The sequence below is a fragment of the Fusarium subglutinans genome (assembly GCF_013396075.1).
Source record: "Fusarium subglutinans strain NRRL 66333 chromosome Unknown NRRL66333_c0000041, whole genome shotgun sequence".
Classification (NCBI taxonomy): Eukaryota; Fungi; Ascomycota; class Sordariomycetes; order Hypocreales; family Nectriaceae; genus Fusarium; species Fusarium subglutinans.
The window spans coordinates 275730-296908 of NW_023502104.1; the positions used below are offsets into that span (position 1 = coordinate 275730).

Genomic DNA, 21179 nt, shown 5'->3' on the forward strand with positions numbered 1-21179 from the left:
CCGTCGGCCGAGTATCCAGATGCCGGGAAGATCTGCTCCATCGGAGGATGAACCCCGCGGGCCGCAAACATTCCCGCCTCAACCCCGACCCCAGCATCAAGAATACAAAAACTCCATCACATCCTCGCCATGACCAATTCAGTTTTCTCAAGTAAAAATGGCTGTCGACACTTCAGATAGCGTCTGTCCCACGCTCCGCGATGAACCCCTCAGTGATGAAAAACCCCAAGACGACGCTGCTTCAACACCAAGTCAATGCGATGAAGAGAACCAGGCTTGCACGACAGATGACCCGGGCGAACCTCCAGATGGCGGGCTACAAGCCTGGCTGCAAGTCGTAACAGGCCATCTCGTCGCTTTCAACTCATGGGGTTACCTCATCAGCTTCGGCATCTTCCAGCCCTACTACGAAGCCGAATTTTCACTTCCACCCTCAACAATCTCTTGGATCGGCAGCTTAGAAGTCTGCCTCATTTTCTTCATCGGCACATTCTCCGGCCGAGCTTTCGACGCAGGATATTACCGTACTGCCCTTGCCGTAGGCCTCTTCCTCCAAATATTCGCCATCTTCATGACCAGTATCGCATCATCGTACTGGCAAGTCCTTCTCGCCCAAGGAATCTGCCAAGGTCTTGGCAATGGCATCATTTTCGCACCGACGATAGCAAACATGTCGACGTATTTTACTAGCAAGAAGACCATTGCTATCTCAGCTGGTGCTTGTGGTGCTGGCACAGGAGGAATCGTGTTTCCGCTGATTGCGCAGCAACTTCTCCCCAAGATCGGGTTTCGCTGGACGGTGAGAGTTATGGGACTGGTAGTCGCTGTGTCGTCGATGATTATAATGATCATTGCGAAAACGAGACTCAAGGCGAGAAAGGCTGGGCCGCTTGTTGAATGGGCTGCGTTCAAGGAGCCTGCGTATGTCCTCTTTGCGGCGGCAATGTTCTTCACCTTGTGGCCGACCTGGATCTCCTACAACTATGTAAGCATTCTCTCAATTGACCTCTGTGACAGGTACTGATGATTCCAGGCTCGTCAATATACAACAGACAAGCTCTCCGGCTCAGCCTCAGACTCATTCCTAATCCTCATCGTCATCAACGCCGTCGGTATCCCAGGCCGCATGATATCCGCCTTTCTCGCCGACCGTCTCTTCGGCGCGATCCCCGTCTTCATACCCACAATCTTCGCCGCCTCACTATGTCTCTATCTCTGGTCACAAGTATCCTCACTCACAGGAATGTTTATCTGGGTCAGCATATTTGGCTACTTCGGTGCCGCGATACAAAGTCTCTTCCCTTCATGCTGTGCGAGCCTGACACCAGATTTGAGTAAAGCTGGAACGAGAATTGGAATGATCTTCTCGATTATTAGTTTTGCCGCGCTGACAGGGTCGCCTTTGGCTGGGAAGTTGATGCAAGCTACGGGCGGGAGCTATCTGGCGGCGCAGATTTGGGGAGGGTCAAGTATGATTCTGGGAATGGGATTGCTGTATGCTGCGAAAAGAGCTGAGGCACCTCACGCGGTGAATCATCTCCGAACCCAGGAAGAGAGAGGCCAGTAGTTGGCTCCCACTTCTAATTGAATCTGTCTCTCTTTTCTCTTGTCCTGTCATCGTCACTCGTAGCTATATGCAGTAGTTGCGTCCGCTTAACGATGTCAGCTGGTATACTCTGCGCAGCATAACAGCTCCGCCAGACAGCTGACAGCTGCTAAATGATCAGATAAGACAATGGCCATGCCCTTTATGTGCGTGTTCGTGGTATTTTCGAATGATGACGCTCAACATTTATCATCCTATGAGGCCAAGGCAGATCTCTCGAAAGCACAGTTCGTTCTAGTCATCTCATGTACTACCATCAACGTCCAATCCACCAACCCGTTGTCTACCCGCAACTAACAAGCGGTGTTCCTCGTACCAACTTATCAAACCCATTAATTAATCGGTCCGGAGTCTGCGTTACCGCCGTGAACTTTGTCCAATCCATGGCTTCAACCCAGGCAGTCGCAAATCCTTCGCGCCTCGTATTTGCATCTTTCCAAATGCTTTGGGCGGTCTCCCTCTTTTGTGCAATCGTTTTTCCTGCCGCTTCCTTCCCTTCCCATGACTCATCTTGAACTGGACAGGATGGAACTGGCGCAGATGTGGCTCCGGTATCGAGTATGATGGGAAAGATCACGTTGCTTATTTTGAAAGGCTTTATCTCATCTTTGGAGAGATGAGGTCTTGGTGTACGGACGCTCAAACCATATGTAGACGAGATTGTCGATGCTGAGCCGTCGAGGAGAGCGGACCTATCGGCATTGGAAACACTGGGATCCTTGGTCGAATCATCTGTTGTCCAGCAAGATTGATTAGCAAATACTCGACAAGTGTGTTTTACTGACTTACATGGTGACCACAATGCTGCAGGAAGGTTTCCGGATATTACATCTGATCGATATTGATCATCACTGCTCATGCCCGTGACCGTGATCGTGAGATCTGCCTTCAGTCCATTGCTACTCTCTGTCAATTGCATTGGTTTTGCATAGACTTTGTTAGCAGCTCCGACAGCTGTGCCATTCAAGTAAGCCTGTGTGGTTGCCATATTTGATCGCACGTCAAATGTAAAGGTCCCGGCTCTCACAGTCCAGTAACCTGTTATGTCGTCCTTTGAGCATAGCCCTGATCCGCACGATATCTTCACCTCCTCCTTTGCGCCTTGTCCATTTTGCTGAAGCATACCGCGGAATGTATCAAGACTGACCTTGGCAGGGGTATTCTGCCCATTACTGTCCCCGAACGTCACAGTCACGTTCTTGATGGGGACCTTGATGGTAAAGGTACCGTACACTGGAGGCCCGCACATGTACAAGCTGGCCGTAATATCGAATCCGAAACTCACCCAGACGAACAGTACATATTCACTCCACGAGACGCTGATGTCGATCGAAACCTCCAAGACATAATGGAAAGGGTCGAAGTTCATGAGAAAGTCGATCATGGCCGAGAACGATGCGTGAAGGCCACAGGCATCACATGTTGCGATCATTGAAGCCCCTCCCATGCACGTCTTTGGCGTGATGGCAAAATAGGCACTAGCCTTGGCGAATATTTGATCCGAAACTTGCCACGAGATGCCAATCTGTGGGATCTCCCGAGGATAATATCTGTCCACAGAATGTACAGACTGTCGAAAGGGCTCTTAAACTGCTTAAGTACGGGTATGTTAGGCATGGGTATCTCGAATTGGTTGAGCGAGATCAACAAGAAGCGCTTCAATACACCATTTTCTTCTGTAGAAGTATATTGGCAGTATGTGAAAACGAATCGGTCGATCTGCAATTTGGCCCGGAGATTCATGTTCTTTTTGCTACCTTGCGCTTCTGGACTGACTTGAATGGTTAGTCCGGATGAAGTGCCCTTTCTTACGAGAATAAGACTGCCGACATGTTCAATTATGCTCTTCAATAGCCCATCATCAGGACTCAGAGTACCCAGAAGGCTTTTGATGGTGATGTCTCGGCTAACAGTCTCCTCGAAACTGAGTTTCATCTTCCACTGGCCGTCCAAAGGGTAATCGTACTCGAACAGTAAGTGAGGAGGCCGGTTTCCATCTCCTCCCAGACCAATCTCGACATCTCCCTTGATTTGAAGCTCTGTGGCTTTCTGCGCGATGGTAACCGAGGCACTCTTTTGCATCTTGTACCTGATTGACAAATTGCGCACCATGATGGAACCCATTACCTTGACCAGAGCCGTTTGCTGCGATGAGTCGAAGAACTGCCAGATATGAGCGAGACTGAGATCCGCCACGTCGGCTTCTATATCCCAGCCATTGGCAGAATCGTAAGAGAAGATCCCTGTCAGAAGACTCGGTCCTAGTGTGGAGTCCAAGTCTATGAGATTGTCCGGGGGAGAGATCTGAACCGCTAGTTGCAGACTCAGAGTCTTACCTCGAGGACCACACGTGCCGTTGATTGACACTTGGCCCAGTGAGATGGTAGGTAGCCAATCACCTGGAAGAGTACAGTTCTCCAGCGTTCCCCAGATAGAAACAGTCTTGTCTTCATATGCGAACCCAAGGGCGGTCACATCTGTTGGGATGCCAGCTGGAGGTTGTGCTACTTCGAACCCTGGTATGAGCTTGGGGAGGGAGATCGACGAAGCAGCCTTGGGTTGCGGTCCATAGTCATCGCAAAGCTCATAGGCAGGAAGAAGCTGATACGGCAGCCCTTCCACGAGAGGGCTGAGGTTCGGCGTCCACAGACTAGCACGAAAGTGCAACTGACTTGGAGGTCCAGGCTGGTATGCTATACATATGTTTGCGGACACAAGGGAGTCGTTGTCGCCTTTAGCATGAAAGCTGGCCTCGAAATCCAGCGCCAGGCTCTTGGGCGTGAAGGACGTCGCATTCCCGTCGTATGGCAACACGGCCCGTCGAAAGGCGATGTCGGAGAAGAAATCGCCAGGTATATTCGCACGGATATCTGCAGTCTCAGGAAGTCCAATGATGCCTCCTAGTATAGTAAACAATTTGTCAATAGTCAAGAGGTTTGGCCCGCAACGCAGTGTTATTGCCGGATAATCGTCATCTCGAAGAACATCGATCTCAATGTCAATGGAGTCCTGATGGATCCGCAACTGGTGCCCCTCGTGATGCAACACTCCTGATCCCCATGAAGATAGATCTCTTGGGATTGGGAAACCAGGAGGCATATTCAGAGCAATGCCCCAATGTAACTCTGCTACCGACGAACTTGTTCGATTATTCTAAACTTCGATTACGAAAGCAGACAGTCCAGGCAGACCTGCAGGACCATGCAGACTTTGACAGCGCCAGAGTAACAACAGCCAATCCACGGCTCTATGATCTTACCACTTCGCAACCACGCCCTCACGTTTCCGGCATAAGTATATCGTGGACATTGCCGCAGATGTATCGATGGGAATCAGCGTCGGAAAAGCAAGATGAGTTTTCGGCAGTTGCTACTCCGCCAAACCGCTGGATGGTTGCGCGAGTGACTCGCAACGCAGCCACTAATGCTGGTTGGGTCATTGAAAGCGACGTCTGCCGGCATATCGACGACATGGACCCCTCTGTCGACCTGATGACCGACGTATCTCAGTATATCCGTGCGCCTGAGAAATTGACAGACGAGCGTATTATTGACCTTCAAGGAGAGTATTTCTTAGGGGAGAAGAGGAACTTAGAAGGCTGGGCCGAAAGGAGCGATTCTTCCACCATCGTTCGCGTCAAACCACTCAAGGCCAACAGTGCAGGCAATATCTTGTTCGCAGACTACCAGCCTCATAACCCCAATGTGTTCAGTTTCCACGATCCATTGGACAATATACCCGCCGGTGCGGAGATTGGCTACTCGGTGATCGGATGGCACGCAGACATAAACGAAGACCCATGGATGGGTAAGCCGCCTAACATGACCAATGGGCAGCTTCTCGAGCAACTGAACATGGTGCTGGACAAGACCAAGATGGACCAAGCTGATGTGACAAGATGGACAACATCTCAGAGTCCTGCTCGGCATATCTGTCATGGAAGCACGTACACTTTGCTGAAATGGGACCCTGATGCCAAATCCATCGATGTGCGGGATCCCTCCCTCTCTGCAGAAGCCGGGGCAGTTATCATGAAATCGGATGGCAGCTTGGCTGTCGGTGCCGACCCATTTGACGCTCTTGGTGCTTTGATGCAGGCTGGCAATGCAGGCCAGTCGCATCAGGATCTCCAGAAACTGCAAAACATCGCGGTGTCGGGTACGCACCATGCAGATATAGATAAGCAGACTGAAGCCGAGGAATTCTTGGGAGTCCTCCGGGAATTTAAGCAAGTCGAGGGCGGAAGTCAGTGGAAAGTGGCGCCGTCCGGTGATAAGCAAGACGGCAAAGTCAATCGAGCCGACCAGAGAGGCTCTTCCACGCCGCAATTGACTGACGATGACAAGACAGCATTGCAGCAAATAAATGCTGTTCAATGGGCTTGTGATCACATACGGTTCAATATTGATTATCGGCGCTGGAAGCTCTTCTGCGAATGGTGGCGCTGTGTTACAAACGATGCAGTGTCAGGGACAGACGAGGTCTCCTCCAATCACTCTGCCTTGGTGACTGAAATCAAGAGTCTCGATGACAAGCTCACCAACACCAAAAGTCACCTGGAGAATCTTATAAGCAATTTCTCTCTGGACAAGACAAGGAAGGTGTCCAACTTCGAGTTGACAAAGGTTCCCTCCGATTCCTTTATCCAGCGAAAAGACCCGACCGTGGCACTCCTCGGCTGCAAGTCCCCGTGGCCCGACGGATTCTCTGACTGTCAGCCTGTGAGATTGTTATCTCAGTGCATCAAGGCCTTTGAAGCTCAAAGGTTCGGAGATGATGCATATCAGGCTGCAATGGACATGACCGATAATATAGTTTCGATTCCCACTGCCGCTGCACTTGTTCATGGAGAACACGTCGGCTATATGTGTACCAGTGTAGGCGATTCACTGCTGGAGCTCAAAGCCAACGAGGTCATTCCGCCATACTGCAACGCTGTCTTCAACACCGAGGCTGTCTTGGACAGCCCCCTCGTCCCACTCTATGTTGAATGGGAGGCAGAGTACTTCCACATCCCGTATAACCTCTGGGAGCCTCAGCACACCCGACGTACTGCTGCTCAAGTGTACCCAGAGCTGACACAGTCCTTGACACCAACAAAGGACGTCTCCAGCAACAAGTCTCATTACCCGCGTCGTGCAATGGGCGGGAGAGCTCTATTACATCCGAGCCCGGGCGGGTCAGTAGCAAACATATTGCGAAATTCGGTTGGGAGATTGCCAGAGAGCATGTTGGAGGGCGTCCTTGCGGTCGACAAAAGAGATCAACTATATGCTAAGATGGAAGCCATCCCTTCCCTCGCCTGTCGTCTCGATGGGTTTCAAGACCAACTTGTCACTCTGATTAGCGGGACAGCTCATGTGCGCCCAACGCTTCCGGACGGGACTACGATGCCTGAGGCGGTGGCTGTGGGCAAAGCTGCTGGCTTCACTGCCGACACCCTGGGAATGATTCGCAATCACTGTGATCCACTGCCATACGGAGACGGCGTTGATCCAGAGGCAGTGTTCATTCCCGTAACTCATGGACAAGTGAAGTTCAAGAAGTTCAATGTCATTGACTAGTTTGGCCGAGGAGTGGAAGTTGTTGACGGAGACGGCCTCATGCCATCTATCTCATCGGTGTACCAGCCGTCACCTCGCGTGGTCGACGGCAAAGAGACGCCCAATGTCGTGGCTTCCACCGGAGACAATTGTGAATACTTCCAGATCCCGCCATCTATCAATCAGCCGGCAAGACTGTTCAACGCGTACCGGAAGCCGGGGGCAACAGGCCAAAGCACCTGGAGGCCTTGCGGCGAGTGGGAAGATCCGGTTTGTGGGTAAATCATGTATAACAGCGCCGATCTTTCGTTGCAGGTGTTCACATCTGCTGGGGACTTGCGTGCAGAGATACTGATTTCGGAGAGCAACACCACCGCAAAAGCCGCTCACGTATATCAACCTCCCATGAGCGATGGCCTTTTCGAGCCTCCTCTGACGGGTGCTAACGAGCAGTGGAAGACGAATATCTTAGATGACTTCATCCAAAGTTTGAAGACGGAACACTATGCTCTGCGAATGATCGAGATCCTGGGCGACGCTTCCAGCTGCATGGCGCCTCCTGCAGAATCGTATTCCAGCATCATGAACGCCGCCTTTGGTCGTCCTTTTGCGTTGGCCATCGCTGGATGGTCGATTGAGCTGAATCACGAGGAACTGCAGCCCCAGACGAGCCTACAGAACCTCACTGGGAAATCCTACCAAAAGCTTTCTGACTACGACCTGCCTCTCCATCTTGGACTGAAAGAATACTCCGACGACGGTCTGGCCGCGTATATGCCTTTGCGGTCAGATGCCCCAACGCAGCCAGACTTCAGCAAGATCTTTACGTTCTGGACCAGCGGCGTACCTGAAACCGATCTGAACGAGGATTTCGTATGCCACCCAATACATCCATCTACTTTGCCCACCCTGAAAGCCCGCCATGTCGATTTGTTCGAAGGTCGCCATCTCCTGGAAGTTGATGACATGATCAAAAGACGACAAGAGCAAATCCTTCCCTTCTGTCTCCTTGTCGACGTTTTCCACCCCGTAAAAGCCCAGACGGGCGTCCTCCCACCATCAAGCCTAGCACTCCCAGACTGGGCCGTGCAACAAGCGCTGCGGAAGATCAGGCTGTGCTACCGCGCGGGCCCGTTCCTATTCCGAGAAGACCCTCTCAAATCACTGAGCCCGACGGGAGCAGAAGAGACTCCACCGCCGTCAGCTGCTGGTGATGCGGTACATGTCCCGGTCGTGCCGTACGGGAAATGGTCATGGTTGCAGCCTTATATTGTGGAAGGCGACATGAAGTACTGTAGCCAAGATGTCAATAAGGCTGAGGCAAAGGGTGATGTCCTAGAAGTGCGCAAGTATCCATTCACAATGGCCGATGGTATTATGATGTCGACAGAGCCGTTGCTCCATAAAGTCTGAGCATTTGTGCAAGGTATGAGACATGTCGGAAGTTTGCTTGTTGCTCTATCCAGTTCAGTTATAGTCTAGATTGACGACAATGTGTTTGCTGGGTCGTGTGTTGCCATCCATGTGTCGCACGCGTTCAAATGCCACTGTGAGTATTCATGGTTTTGTACTTCAAACAGGAATTTTTCGATTTTCGTCAAAGCCACTCCAAGCCAGTTGCGGTTACGCATACGAGCCGCCGACTTCTGTTATAAAACTTGGCCGTCGTCCATGCGCTTCTTACGCCTGACGAATATATACTCGAGCTTGTGACCACCAGTGCCAGTGAGGGAAAACATGAAGTTATCGATATGGCATAGTGAAGCAATTATATGTAGCGTTGGCGACGCAGGCGAAAAGAGCTGAGATCAGAGGAAAACTATCGTGTATAATACCATGGAATTTATTATGTATTATTCACACAAAATTGAACCATATTCATGAGGTGTTGTTGTATTGTACTCCGCACAATTGTATGCCCGCTAAGTTGGATCCTGGCATCCAATGAATGCCTCTAAAATTTCACCACCACCAAATTCCTCAAACCAACATCACCACTCCTCCTCAGCATGTCCGCAACGCCATGGATATGCCGAACCTGCACAAGAGCATTGACACGCTCTCACATGCGCCAATTCGTGCGCTTCGCAACCAATGGTACGCATCCCCTCCCAATCTCCGTCTTCCCCCACTAACCATCACAGATGCTTCACCACTGCTCGCACCCGCCCTCCTCCAACGTGCTCAATCCCTCACAACCGAACACGACGACCTCCAGAAAGCCCTCAACAACTCCTTCGATTCTACCATAGCCAAACGCGTCGGCGAATTATCTCGTGTAGCTGAAGCGCTGAAAGCATGGCAGACCTCTCAAGCCTCCGTCGCCGAATTAACCTCCATGCTCGACGACCCCGACCAAGACGCCGATCTCGCTGCCATTGCCCGCGATGAACTCTCCTCCGAAACAGGAAAACTCGAATCCCTCGCCCGCAGACTCTCAGCAAGCTTAACGCCCCGCCACCCCTTCGCCGATTTCCCATGCATGCTGGAATTCCGCCCTGGGCCAGGTGGTCTTGAAGGACGGTATTTCATGGATACATTGTTCAAGATGTACAAAGCGCTGTGCATGCGCCGCGGTTACCGCCACACAGTAGTAAAGTACGAATTCGCGGATACCGCAGGAGACTCCTCCTCATCCGCCGGCGAGAACCCCCTCCAAGAAGCCATTCTCGAAGTCCACGACCAAGGCGCCTTCGACATCTTCCGCAGCGAAGCAGGCATGCACCGCGTCCAACGCATTCCCAGCACCGAGACCAAAGGCCGCGTGCACACCAGCGCCGTCGCAGTTTGGGTCCTCCCCTCGTTCCCCGAGAACGGCGCTGCGAATATCGACTTTGACGATCCAGAGAGCGATTTCTACGTAAACCCGCAAGAGGTCAAGATTGAAACGATGCGGGCGAGAGGTGCGGGAGGACAGCACGTCAACAAGACCGAGTCTGCTATTCGGATGACGCATTTACCTACTGGTACTACTGTGTCGATGCAGGATCATCGGTCGCAGCAGCGTAATCGTGAAGAGGCGTGGAAACTTCTTCGTTCGCGAATTGCTGATCAGCGACGAGAAGCTCGCGAAGAAGAAGCGTCAAATCTGAGAAACAGCGTTCTGTCAAAAACGCAGATCACACGAGGTGATAAAATCCGAACATACAACTACAACCAAGACCGATGTACCGATCATCGTGCAGGTGTTGACGTGCACGATCTACCGAATGTTCTCGAGGGCGGTGAAAAGCTAGATCGAATCATGGACGGCGCAAGAGACTGGCTTGTGAACAAGGACATTGAACTTCTCATGGCCGAAGAAGAAGCCAAAGAGAAGATCAATGGCAAGAAATAGACATGTACAACACTGTAGCATAGACACTGTATTATCATGTACAGAACCCGCCGTAAGCGACCCAAAACTGTTGAATAGATGCGATCCGACGCTTCATATCTTCGTGCCATTATACGTATCAAAAACCAACCAAACTCCAGCATGCATCCGATGAGGATACCGCACTCCAAGATAACGCCATGCATCAAAGTCCATTTCACATTAATCCTCCCAGGACAACCTTTCCGATACTAGCCACCTCCGTCTTAACATGACTTCGACTCTGCTCCTCGAAATCCCGTACTATGCCTTGCACGATTATCTTTCGCACGCGCGAATCCGCTTTCGTGAAGAGTTCGGCGACAGGTGCAGAACACTCTCTAGGTGAAGGGACCAACGCCAGAAACCTCGTGTAGCAATCGATCAACACATCGCACAGCGTCGCAAACGTCTCGAAGTAATCGGGATCAAATGGTAACGAAGGCGTGAGTAGAAAGGTATACTCTTCTCCGGGGAGGAGATCTGTTTCAGCAGCTGCAAAGTTCATGACTGATGGTGCAGGGCCACCGGCTGCAGGGAGAGAAGCCATTTCGTCGACCATGGGGTACATGTCAGCTGCTGATGTTGAGCGACGAGATTTACCGCCTGGACGACGGAACATGCTTGGCAGACGCGCGCGGGTGAGCGATGCAGCGGTTGATGATTCGCCGTGGAGTTGTTGGAAGGAGTCGAATTCGGAGAGGAGGGAGTTGAGACTTCGGAGGAATTCGATCGATGTGGAGGAGTACAGGTCGATGATTGTCGGGAGGGAGAGGCCAAGGAGGAGATGGTTCGTTGCTTTGCGACCGAGCTTTCGAGCGTCGAGAGAGGGCATGCGAGTGAGGTCCGTCTTCTCAAAGAGATATGTCTTGAACCAATAAATCCGTCCCTCATGTCTATTCCATCGTTAGCTTCCCACCCAAACCGCTCTGCTCAAGATCCAACATACGCTTTCCGCAGATACTCCAACGTCGCGATGCGCTTATTCGCAAGCTCTGTAACATGGTGATGCATAATACCAGCCTCATTCTGCTGCCACATTCCCGACGTCCCGACCGCTCCATTCGGCATTATCCCAATCGGCGTATTGGGCACAATCCCCCCATAAAGGGTTGTCGACCCCGTCGCACTCCGACTCAACATCTGCACATCCACCGGCGCGGCCGCCGCACTTTCCACACCGTCTGGTCTCGGCGCTACCTTCGCAGCAGCAGAGAGAGCGTAATCCGGCAGCGCAGGAGGCGCCGTAGCATCCGTGACAAAAGCGTTAGGCCCGTTGCCAAACGAACTCCCACGTCTGCTCGACAGCGACGCCTTTCGCGAGAACGACGCTTTGCGGTCTTTGGGGACGATGGTTGTGTTTAGAGGATCAACGGCGTGGCCGTCGCGCGTGGTAGGACGAGAAGCGGCGTTGGAGGAGAAGATGGATGTTGAGAAGATGGGCGTGCCCGTGTTGTTTGGTGTTTTGGGAGGCATGTTTTTGTGAGGATCTGGCCCTGGGGGGGGGTAAGGTAAGGTACGGTTGCGTGCGCTTGTAGTTGTTCTCTAGCCGTGCGTTAAAGGAGGGCGAGGGGTGTGTGGTGATCGGCAGTCGAAGGAGCCAACAGCTGGCGTTTTTCGCCCAGAGCCGCACGCGGATTGCAGTGTCGCAGTGAATCCACGCGGGGGGGACGTTTGAGAGATTAGGTGTTTCGTTCGTTTCGCTTGAACGATACGCCTACAGGCGCTCAGCAGCGCTTCTTTCGCTTCGATTGTTCGATTATCTCTGTCGTGAATCTCAATATCGGATCGTCGTGCTCATCAGTTCCTGTCAAGCAAAAAATGGTGGTGAGAGGGTGTATCGCTGGAAGTTGAACCCCTGGTGCCGAATGTGGATTGGGCGGGAATTGCTTTTGGAATGGAAGGAAAATAAAAGATCCAGGGCCTTGCGCGCGCATGGGTAAGGTGAGGTGAGGTGAGGTAAGGGTTCAGAATGAAGATCCGCTAAACCAGCTCCAGCGAAGACCGGAATAAACCACCATTCTTGGCAAGACGCGCATAGAGGATCGGGTTCGTGATTTTAATTGAGAGGAATAAGGGCCGATTGAGGATGATTGTTTGTTTGGCGGGCTATAGTTCTCAAACGTGTTGCAGCGAAATTGGGGACGTTGTTACAGTTGGCCGACGGCTACCTGCGCGCGTAACGACATCCTGTCTGTGTCAGTCTAGGTAGACAGCGAGGGATACTCGGGCGAGTGTGTCATACAATGATACGCTAAGCAGACTGTTTGGTATCAAGCTCTTTACTGTTTTCGTAGATTTTGAGAGCAAGCCAGTCAATCACAGGATCGATGCAAGTTACAAACCATCATGTGAAGCAGTGCCTTACCCTACAGTCGTAAGATCGCATTCATGGCGACTGGGAGGCTGCACGTTTTTGTGAAACTCCAAGACCCCTCATTGTCTCACTTACTCACCTCACAGCCCACCATCGCAACCATCTTCAATAGGAGCAACAACGCATGCATATCAAATAATCATCAAAAAATGACAACGATTCACGTCTTACGCCATGGTCAATCTCTACACAAGTAACTCACCCTCCTTCCCATCCATCTCTCACCTCACTGACAACCCAGCGTCAAGAGAGGCTATCCCCACCGGGACCCTCCCCTAACAGACCTAGGCACCAATCAAGCCCGCAACGTCCAACAAACCATGAACATCCAACCAGATCTAATAATCGTATCACCCATGACGCGGACCATCCAAACAATGTACATCGTCTTCCGGTATCTCCTCCACAGCACCAAAACCCCCGTCCAAGTATGGCCCGACCTGCGCGAAGCCCACGACGCAACCTGCAACAAAGGAGTCTCACGGAAAGAATTAGCAGACAAGTTTCCAAACCTTGACTTTTCAGCTTGTCCTGAGAAGTGGGACTTTCCGCCGCATACCCCAGATGATGCGACGGTACGAGCCGAAAGAGTTCGGCGGCGGTTGAGAGAGGTTGCTAGGACTGGGGGCTATAAGAATATCATGCTCGTCACGCATCGAGGCATTGCTGCGTTTCTGGTGCAGGGTGACAGATTCAGCGTTTGTGGTAAGAGTGCCAGTGCAAACTGAGATCCTGGCTGATGATGTAGAACACCGATCATATCGCTTCGCCACGAGTGAAGAAGTCGACAGCGCAAGGCACGGAGTTAACGTAGATACAGGGCTTGAGCAGGATTTTGGTCCGACAGTGTTGATACCAGCTGAGAAGCCGAAAACTCGCCAAACCTGACGGGTATTTGCTATCAATAGATGCAAACACCTTGTCTGAAAGCAGGCTTGGGCGATCATGAGGGTTGAGAATACAATCTGGGGCTAGGGTGCTGACCTCGTCTCAGTAAGCAGAAATAATGATCAACTGGAAATATTGCTAGAAGAGCCCGGTGGTGGCCACGTCAACATAAGCGGAATCCCACCCTTCCTTTCGCAATCACCGAGCCCACTTTCAATCCTAATCACTTCTCGCAATTTGGGGTCCATGACAAGTCCAAGTAAGCCGGAACAACCCCATAAAATCTCCCACCGTTTCGAAACAGGAACCTAATTGGATAGACAAGTACCAGCGCCGGAACTATCCAGCAAACTATCGATAGTTTAACTAAAATAAAGAAGCGCTACAGCCAAGCCTCACGAGTATATTTACAAACACCAACCCTCATCTTTGCATCAGTGGCGGTGTAAGCCAATGGGATGAGTGCATCCTGCAACTCCACGCTTATAGCTATTTACGTTATCCCCGTAAGCCAAGCCACTGCAGGGCTGGCCAGTAAAAACATCCATCTTCGCTGATTGCTTCCAACGAGCTGTGGAGATGGGATGAGAAAATGTCAGCACTAGTAGGGCTGAGCTCGGCATCACGGCAGTTTAAATATCCCAAATCCCAAGGCCATAAAAAAAAAGTATTCAGTGTTTCTTTTCTCCTTTCTCCCAGACAATTTTGTTTACTGAGAAATCATGGCTTTCGTACGACCGTTGCTGTACGTCGCCCTCGGGCTTCTCATGGTGGTTTCCATCATCGAACTATCCTTCATCTCAAGCATGGTCGGTTGGCTACACGGCAACGCCAGCGGGACTTTCTCATTCGAGTACCGCGGTACAAGACATGATCTCAAAGGCGAGCCTGCAAACTTGATCGTTGATCAGGGACATACCAGCAACGGCGCAGCAGGAACAGCATTCGTCCTCATCGGCTGTGGAGGAATCCTCGCTTTGATTCTTCGCAACAGACAAAACCCTGGAAAATTCAGTCGATTCTTTTACAACACGTGGCTAGTCTTCAACGTCCTCAGTTTACTGCTTATCCTCACGGCTCTTATTTACACCTTTGTTGTTACGAATAATCATAACGGACAACGTATCAACCCTGGTGTTGCAGCGGGTCTTGACGATGATGAGAAATACCCCCTTCAGTCGTGGACACCTCAGAATTGGTTTTCTGCATTCTTGAAACTCGACCTCACCAACTCGAATGAGAGAAACGACATTGAACATCACCTGCGTCTTATGCGAGGCTGGCAGTACAACCTTATCCCCTTCTTCATCATCCACCTTGCCGAGACTGGCCTTGCACTTTGGGATGCGATGCTACGACGAAAAGAACCTGTGCCAGCCTATGCGCCACCCAAACATACCGTCTAAGTCAATTTTGTATACGAAAAGGATCCGAATCCTTGCAAGGATGGAACATTATTTTTATTGGGTACATAAGGAAGAAATATGGCATCTTTCCTCGGCATAAAATGTATAGAGGATAAATCCTTTAATGATATAATAAATAGCATAATGCTAAATAACTTACTCACCTGCTTCATTCGTGATAGAGACCAGTAACTCAATTGTGATTACAAATCCTGCACGAAGTACACGAAGGGCGTGCAAATGAGTCACTAGAGCGCCCAACCAGCGGGGCTTTTTCTCAACACCATACACCATAAAAGCCATCTCCAACCTCACGATATTCGTATTGTCAAATCATCCACAAACTAGATCAAAATGACTTATTCCCTTTTCATCGGCAACAAACGCTACTCCTCTTGGTCAATGCGACCCTGGGTTCTCCTCAAAGCCCTCGATGTCCCCTTCGACGAGAAACTCAACCTCTTCAAACCTGGTCTTCGTCAACCCGACTTCCTCACTTTTTCACCAACCGGAAAGGTCCCTTGTCTTCACGATGGCGAAACATCAATTGTTATTTGGGACTCGCTAGCTATCTGCGAATACATCGCTGAGCAATACCCCGCCGCTTGGCCAAAAGACGCAGCAGCACGCGCTTTTGCACGCAGTGCCGCTGCGGAAATGCACTCTGGCTTTGATGCCATTCGCGATGAATGTTCTATGAACGTTGGGTTGAGGATTGAGCTTGGGACACCGAGTGAAGCGCTCCAGAAGGATATCAACCGCTTCAATGAGCTTTTCAAAGAGGGGTTGGACAAGTTTGGTGGACCGTGGTTGGCGGGCGATAAGTTTACGATCGTGGATGCTATGTATGCTCCTATTGCGTCGAGGGTCAAGACCTTTGGTATTGAGCTGGATGGTGCGGCGAAGGAGTATGCTGATCGGTTGTTTGAGCACGAGGCTGTGCAGGCGTGGATTCAGGGTGGGATCAAGGAGACGAGCAGAGAGCCTGGTCACGAGGAGAACTGTGTGAGAGGCCGAAAGGTTCTGAAGGACTTGACAAAGGAGTAAAGTATTGGTTAAGTATTGGAAGAGTACCTTGGCTAGGATAAAAACTATATAATGAAGAAAACCTGGGCGCTCGAGACATGGTTGACCCAATAAGTGTCCCAGTATTTAGTTTTCCCCAGAAGAAGTTCCCACGAAGCTCAGATATGCCATCTTGGTAAGACGGCGAAACTTCTTCCCCCAAATGATAAATGAACCCGCGAATACAGTGATAACGAATGACAGGAAACAGACTAGGATAAAAGTACCCTGCACACCCATGCTGTCAATCCAAGGTTGAATACCAAATGTCATAGCACAGCCAATGATGTTCCTGATCAAGATAACAGCCGTGATAGCTTCACCATCAACCTCCTTGTAGCAGTCAACAACATAGGCCATCGTAAGCGCAGCTGCAACAATCAACCCAAAACCAACGAGTCCCATGCCGACAACAGGACCGATCCAAGGTATCGAATTAGCTGCACCGACGCCGTAGAGTAGGAGACCGCCTGACATTATGAATGCCATGGGGATGAAGACCCAAAGACGGAACTCTGGCTCGAGTCAGCCGCGGTTCCGGTGTGTGAGGAACAGGACAAGCTTATCGTTAAAAGGACCCGCCATCAATGCTCTGATGAGAGGTTAGCATATATGGGAGGTGCTGTATTGTGAAGGAAGCTTACCCAAAGAGACCTCCAATGAGAGGAGACAGCCAGATCAAACCCAAGGCCTCATTGCTCATGTTATATGGTGACGAGCCCAAGATGGAAGCCGTGGTAGTCCCCAGGACGGTGATCCACGACACACAAGCGCCATACTCGGGACCGCTCTGCATCAGGTAAGTATATCGTCAGTTTGAGGGAGGGATGGTGTAGCTTACCCAAACAACCGAAGTGGATCACCCAGACTGTCGGATGGAGTGGGGTGTTGTGGGATGGTTGAGTGACGAGGTACACTGTTCCAGGGACGACTTCATAGTCAGAGTGGGAAGGATGATTCTCCTCCATGATGAGTAGTTAGAGTGGCGTGATGATGAGTTTGATGCTGAAATCATTGTTCAAGACGACAAGGTGGCTTTATAGACTTGTCAACTCGACTGTCGGTAAGGAGTTCAGCGATAATGGTCAACCTGCCGATGAAAATGCCGGCCGTTCATGGTGGCAGAAAAATCTGGAGGTCCAACCAAGCCGAAAGAAGTCTTCCGACACACTAAAACCCAAGGCTAGAAGCGGTAACGGCCTCGGATGATCTACTCAATCATCCAGATGAGATAAGAAGGTTTGGAAATGCGAGAGAGGCCTAGAGAAGCCATGTCGATTTGAGTTTCGGCCCAGATCGGAGGTGATATTGTATACTTATCTTTGAATAGTTTAATAAGCGCCCAGTCCATCAGCCTCCCCTGCGAGACCCTAAATGGAGGTGAAAGCTCGACACATCTGAAAGTAAAAAAAGCTTCTGATCGGCAGGGTGATCCTCAAAAAGGTGTTTGTAGCCTTACAATTTTGTAAATTTGGCCCTGTTCAGTTCCTGTTGCTCCAAGGAGGCTTTCTGAAGGTCTCCCCTGTAAAAAGTATTCATCGACTTGTAAAGACCTTCATCTTGGGAATCCAGAGTAACTGTGGCGAGACCAGGCCGCGGTGCTCGAGCGTGCAACCAGGAGTGGCGAGCTTGGGAGGCCATGGAAATAGCCCCGTCTCTCTTCTCCTTCGCTGGGTGGCTGTGGGGGCGTGCTAGTGTTTTCTTGATCAACGCCGAGTCGAATAGGATGATCGTATTGACGGTGTTGTGCGGGATTGCCAGTCGTCATGTTGAAGAAGTCGAACTCGCTTTTTTGTTTCCTGTGGTTTTCTTTCTAAGGAACTGAGGCAGTCGGCGAAGGAGGGAGAGGCAAAAGAGCACGTGTTTGGATGTTGGAGGGACTTTATATGTCATGCGTGTTGCGTGGCGAAAGTAAGTAAAGGTCTCCAGAAAGTATATGTAAGTGTCTTGGAAGGTTAATGCCTATGAAGGCTGGGAGTTCTTTCCTATCCACTGTTGTGGAAGATGAAGTCATTGTTTACAAAGCACCTTGGCATTATGAAAAGCAAGGTAGGCACCTAGGTACTGACCTGCCAAGTACTAAAGTAGTAGCTGATTTGCCCCGGAAGTTAAGCCAGTCTTTCCCTAAAGTTTTAGCCAGATCTACAAGTAAAGGAACCAACAACTAGTCTATGAAAGCAAACCATATTTAACGATCGCAGTAGCTTTTGTCGGATTTATACCTTCGCCTCTGTCAAGCTTTTCATCTCATTGGCTGTGGGTGCAGACATCAGCCATTTAGCCACCGCTACGATGTATTATTTGCAGTTGAGGCTCGTGGCTGAGAGCTTAATCAGCAGACAGAATTTAGTAGTCTATTCAGTATTGAAAGGGGGACACCAGCTTTTGGAATCTATAGCACACTTTGCCGCCCTCTTCTCTTGATACAAGACCAAACGAAGCTGCCTTAGCTTGTAGGAAGAGCCAATACAGCTTACGGATAAATTGCCAGATATTGGAGTTCGAGATGGAACCCCAGCCAAGCCAAGCAATTGGCTAGTAGTTAGACAAGGATCAGATTTAGTCTGCCAGAAGACATAATAAAGCGCAGTCTGGCTGGGGAATAGAATAAAACTTAGGATCTTGATCCTAAGTGATCAAAAGCCTTAGGTAAATTTAAGTAAATTTAGTATAGTCTAATATAGATATAGAGGATTTTAAACTAAATATTTTCAATACCTTAGAACAGAACTATCCTAACTTGGGAACAAACTGCCAGCAACAGGACGTTTTGGGCAGATGCTCGAGTCTAAGGGTGTGTGTGACACTATCGACTTTTAACTTAACTCTGAAGTCACGATTGGACCAGATATCATGTCCCTAGAAGACTACGAAGCCAAATCCCAAGCCGAAGATTCATGACGAGATCTAATTGGGATGACACATGGAGGAAAGTCCGGATTCAGCATTGGATGCATAAACGGATCAGATCTGTCGTCCGCGAGCCTATTGAGGGCGTACTTTTCACATCTTAGGAATGGTGCACCATAGGACTTAATGGCAGAGCATTTTCCAAAGACGGCGACTCTGGGTCCGTAATATTCAACATTCATAGTCGCGTTATACTGCTGTTGACAGGTGGTGTAAGGAGGGATGATCCGAGAAGCACTACGGGCTGCGATACAACATATGGTACCCCTATTGTATCGGTTATGAAGGATCTTTTAAGCTATGGCTACAAGCTCGACCTGGCATAGGCCGAGACCTACAGGCTTCTCTAGCCAAAGCAGATTCTACTATACCTGATGCTCGGCGACCACAACCTGGAAGGGTGCACGGGGCTTCTTGGAGAGCAAGCAAGGAAATCAGAAACCCCTGTCTCACAATACGCGGCTCCCACTCGAACAACAAACACAGCCAAAGGCTGTCGAGAACAGGTGGAGATCCATGGCAGACTTTCAAGACTGTCCCTTGTACAACATCTTTGAATAAGTTGAGAAAACTTTTCAAGCAAGACCATAATACTGGCAGATTCTACAAAAGAAAAGTCTGTTCTCTGGTGATGAAACTACTGACAGTAAAGTGCTGGACTTTAACTGTCAAGGTTAGAGCCCACAGAGGTGACTCTGTGCAAGATGCCGTCCACCATCTGGCTCAGGCAGGATCCGACTTCACGAGTCTCTTCTGTGGCACTGCACACCGAAACGATGAATATTAAGCTTCGATCACTAGGAAGATATAGAATACATAATAATAAGTTCTCTTCAAACAGTGTGAACACCATGTCATGGTGAAGGGGTTCAGCCTACTTTCGGAGGCAACAGGTAGAGAGAGCTCGGATAAGCACCTCATTTGGCATACCGCCGGCTATTGACGTCTAGAACTGTGCCGGCTAATACAAGGCAGAATGTCAGATACTCTATAGATTCCAAAGCCTTAAAATAAGCACATGCCTAACAACTTCTAACGCGGCTTAAATTTACTTACTCAAACCCAAAGATTACAGCTGCTGAAGAGGAAAGGTGAGGGAAGATTCCCCTCCTCAATCCCTCAGCTTACGAGAAGACTTGTATATCTTTGATGATGTACATTGCGACTAGCCTCATCGTTCTTCTTTTGCTCCCCTAACCCTCTGACAAATATCGACCACCCTTTCGTAGAAGACCGATTCCGTCCCAATAGTATAATGGGATCAGCTGGCTAAAGCAGCATCGCAATCGCCGACTTGATCACCGAATTTCGCGGCCCCGGCGCTCAGACTTCCGGTAATCAATGGGCTGGAACCACCGCTCTCGACGCATTGGTAGCTTCGTACAACAACATCTCAACGCTACGACAGCAGATAAAACCAGATGAGCGTATCCACGGATGCATTCTTCAGGCGCCAAAGATCACGAATGCGATACCTGAATATACAAAGGTCAAGTTCTCGATGCGAAGTCCAAAGATGAACTCTTTGAAGCAACTGAGCCAACGGGTGCGGAAATGTCTTGAGGCTGGAGGGTTGGCTACGGGCTGTGAGGTTGAGATCACGGAGGATTTAGCGTATGCTGATCTCTGGGTAAACGATCCTCTGTGCTCGCTATTCAAGGGCCACATGAAAAGCTTTGGTATTTCGTTATCGCAAGGTGGTTCAAGTGAGAGCAAAGGTGGGTCGACTGATAGTATTATTTACAGTACACTACTTAACTAAGTAGTAATATCTAATTTATAGATTACTAACTTTATAATACTAATATAGTTAGCTTTTATAATTCCTTAAAAGATATACCTACTAATATAAAGATTAAATAATTAGTAATTAGAAAATATATAAATATAAATAAAGATCTATAGACAGATAAACTACTTAATACTACCAATAAGAAGCTTCTTATACAATTAATTAGTATAAAATAGTACTAGCTAATAAGGTCCCAGCCATATAGAGACTAATATATTAATATATTTTAAGATAGCT

The 21179-nt window shown here is 49.7% G+C and overlaps 10 protein-coding genes across 10 annotated transcripts; 6 read left to right on the plus strand and 4 right to left on the minus strand.

The window, feature by feature from the left end:
* Positions 1-157: 157 nt before the first annotated feature.
* FSUBG_4565 (monocarboxylate transporter 4) lies at positions 158-1567 on the plus strand (the record flags this gene model as incomplete). Its single annotated transcript, XM_036682568.1, has 2 exons — positions 158-985; positions 1034-1567. 2 exons carry the CDS (start codon positions 158-160, stop codon positions 1565-1567), a joined length of 1362 nt encoding a protein of 453 aa, XP_036539980.1.
* A 322-nt stretch (positions 1568-1889) lies between these two features.
* Positions 1890-4705, minus strand: FSUBG_4566 (uncharacterized protein; the record flags this gene model as incomplete). The annotated part of the gene is made up of 3 exons (XM_036682569.1): positions 1890-2338; positions 2396-3112; positions 3178-4705. 3 exons carry the CDS (start codon positions 4703-4705, stop codon positions 1890-1892), a joined length of 2694 nt encoding a protein of 897 aa, XP_036539981.1.
* A 218-nt stretch (positions 4706-4923) lies between these two features.
* FSUBG_4567 (uncharacterized protein) lies at positions 4924-8562 on the plus strand (the record flags this gene model as incomplete). Its single annotated transcript, XM_036682570.1, has 3 exons — positions 4924-7122; positions 7171-7419; positions 7465-8562. 3 exons carry the CDS (start codon positions 4924-4926, stop codon positions 8560-8562), a joined length of 3546 nt encoding a protein of 1181 aa, XP_036539982.1.
* Positions 8563-9172: 610 nt separating this feature from the next.
* Positions 9173-10486, plus strand: FSUBG_4568 (peptide chain release factor 1; the record flags this gene model as incomplete). Its single annotated transcript, XM_036682571.1, has 1 exon — positions 9173-10486. The coding sequence occupies one exon, from the start codon at positions 9173-9175 to the stop codon at positions 10484-10486; it is 1314 nt and encodes a 437-aa protein (XP_036539983.1).
* A 196-nt stretch (positions 10487-10682) lies between these two features.
* On the minus strand, positions 10683-11980 carry FSUBG_4569 (uncharacterized protein; the record flags this gene model as incomplete). Its single annotated transcript, XM_036682572.1, has 2 exons — positions 10683-11400; positions 11454-11980. 2 exons carry the CDS (start codon positions 11978-11980, stop codon positions 10683-10685), a joined length of 1245 nt encoding a protein of 414 aa, XP_036539984.1.
* A 1221-nt stretch (positions 11981-13201) lies between these two features.
* On the plus strand, positions 13202-13769 carry FSUBG_4570 (uncharacterized protein; the record flags this gene model as incomplete). Its single annotated transcript, XM_036682574.1, has 2 exons — positions 13202-13586; positions 13630-13769. 2 exons carry the CDS (start codon positions 13202-13204, stop codon positions 13767-13769), a joined length of 525 nt encoding a protein of 174 aa, XP_036539985.1.
* Positions 13770-14491: 722 nt separating this feature from the next.
* On the plus strand, positions 14492-15175 carry FSUBG_4571 (40S ribosomal s10 protein; the record flags this gene model as incomplete). Its single annotated transcript, XM_036682575.1, has 1 exon — positions 14492-15175. One exon carries the CDS (start codon positions 14492-14494, stop codon positions 15173-15175), a length of 684 nt encoding a protein of 227 aa, XP_036539986.1.
* A 354-nt stretch (positions 15176-15529) lies between these two features.
* On the plus strand, positions 15530-16222 carry FSUBG_4572 (glutathione S-transferase; the record flags this gene model as incomplete). Its single annotated transcript, XM_036682576.1, has 1 exon — positions 15530-16222. The coding sequence occupies one exon, from the start codon at positions 15530-15532 to the stop codon at positions 16220-16222; it is 693 nt and encodes a 230-aa protein (XP_036539987.1).
* A 105-nt stretch (positions 16223-16327) lies between these two features.
* FSUBG_4573 (HOL1 substrate-H+ antiporter) lies at positions 16328-16717 on the minus strand (the record flags this gene model as incomplete). Its single annotated transcript, XM_036682577.1, has 1 exon — positions 16328-16717. One exon carries the CDS (start codon positions 16715-16717, stop codon positions 16328-16330), a length of 390 nt encoding a protein of 129 aa, XP_036539988.1.
* Positions 16718-16765: 48 nt separating this feature from the next.
* On the minus strand, positions 16766-17208 carry FSUBG_4574 (major facilitator superfamily transporter; the record flags this gene model as incomplete). Its single annotated transcript, XM_036682578.1, has 3 exons — positions 16766-16832; positions 16885-17030; positions 17104-17208. 3 exons carry the CDS (start codon positions 17206-17208, stop codon positions 16766-16768), a joined length of 318 nt encoding a protein of 105 aa, XP_036539989.1.
* Positions 17209-21179: the final 3971 nt, after the last annotated feature.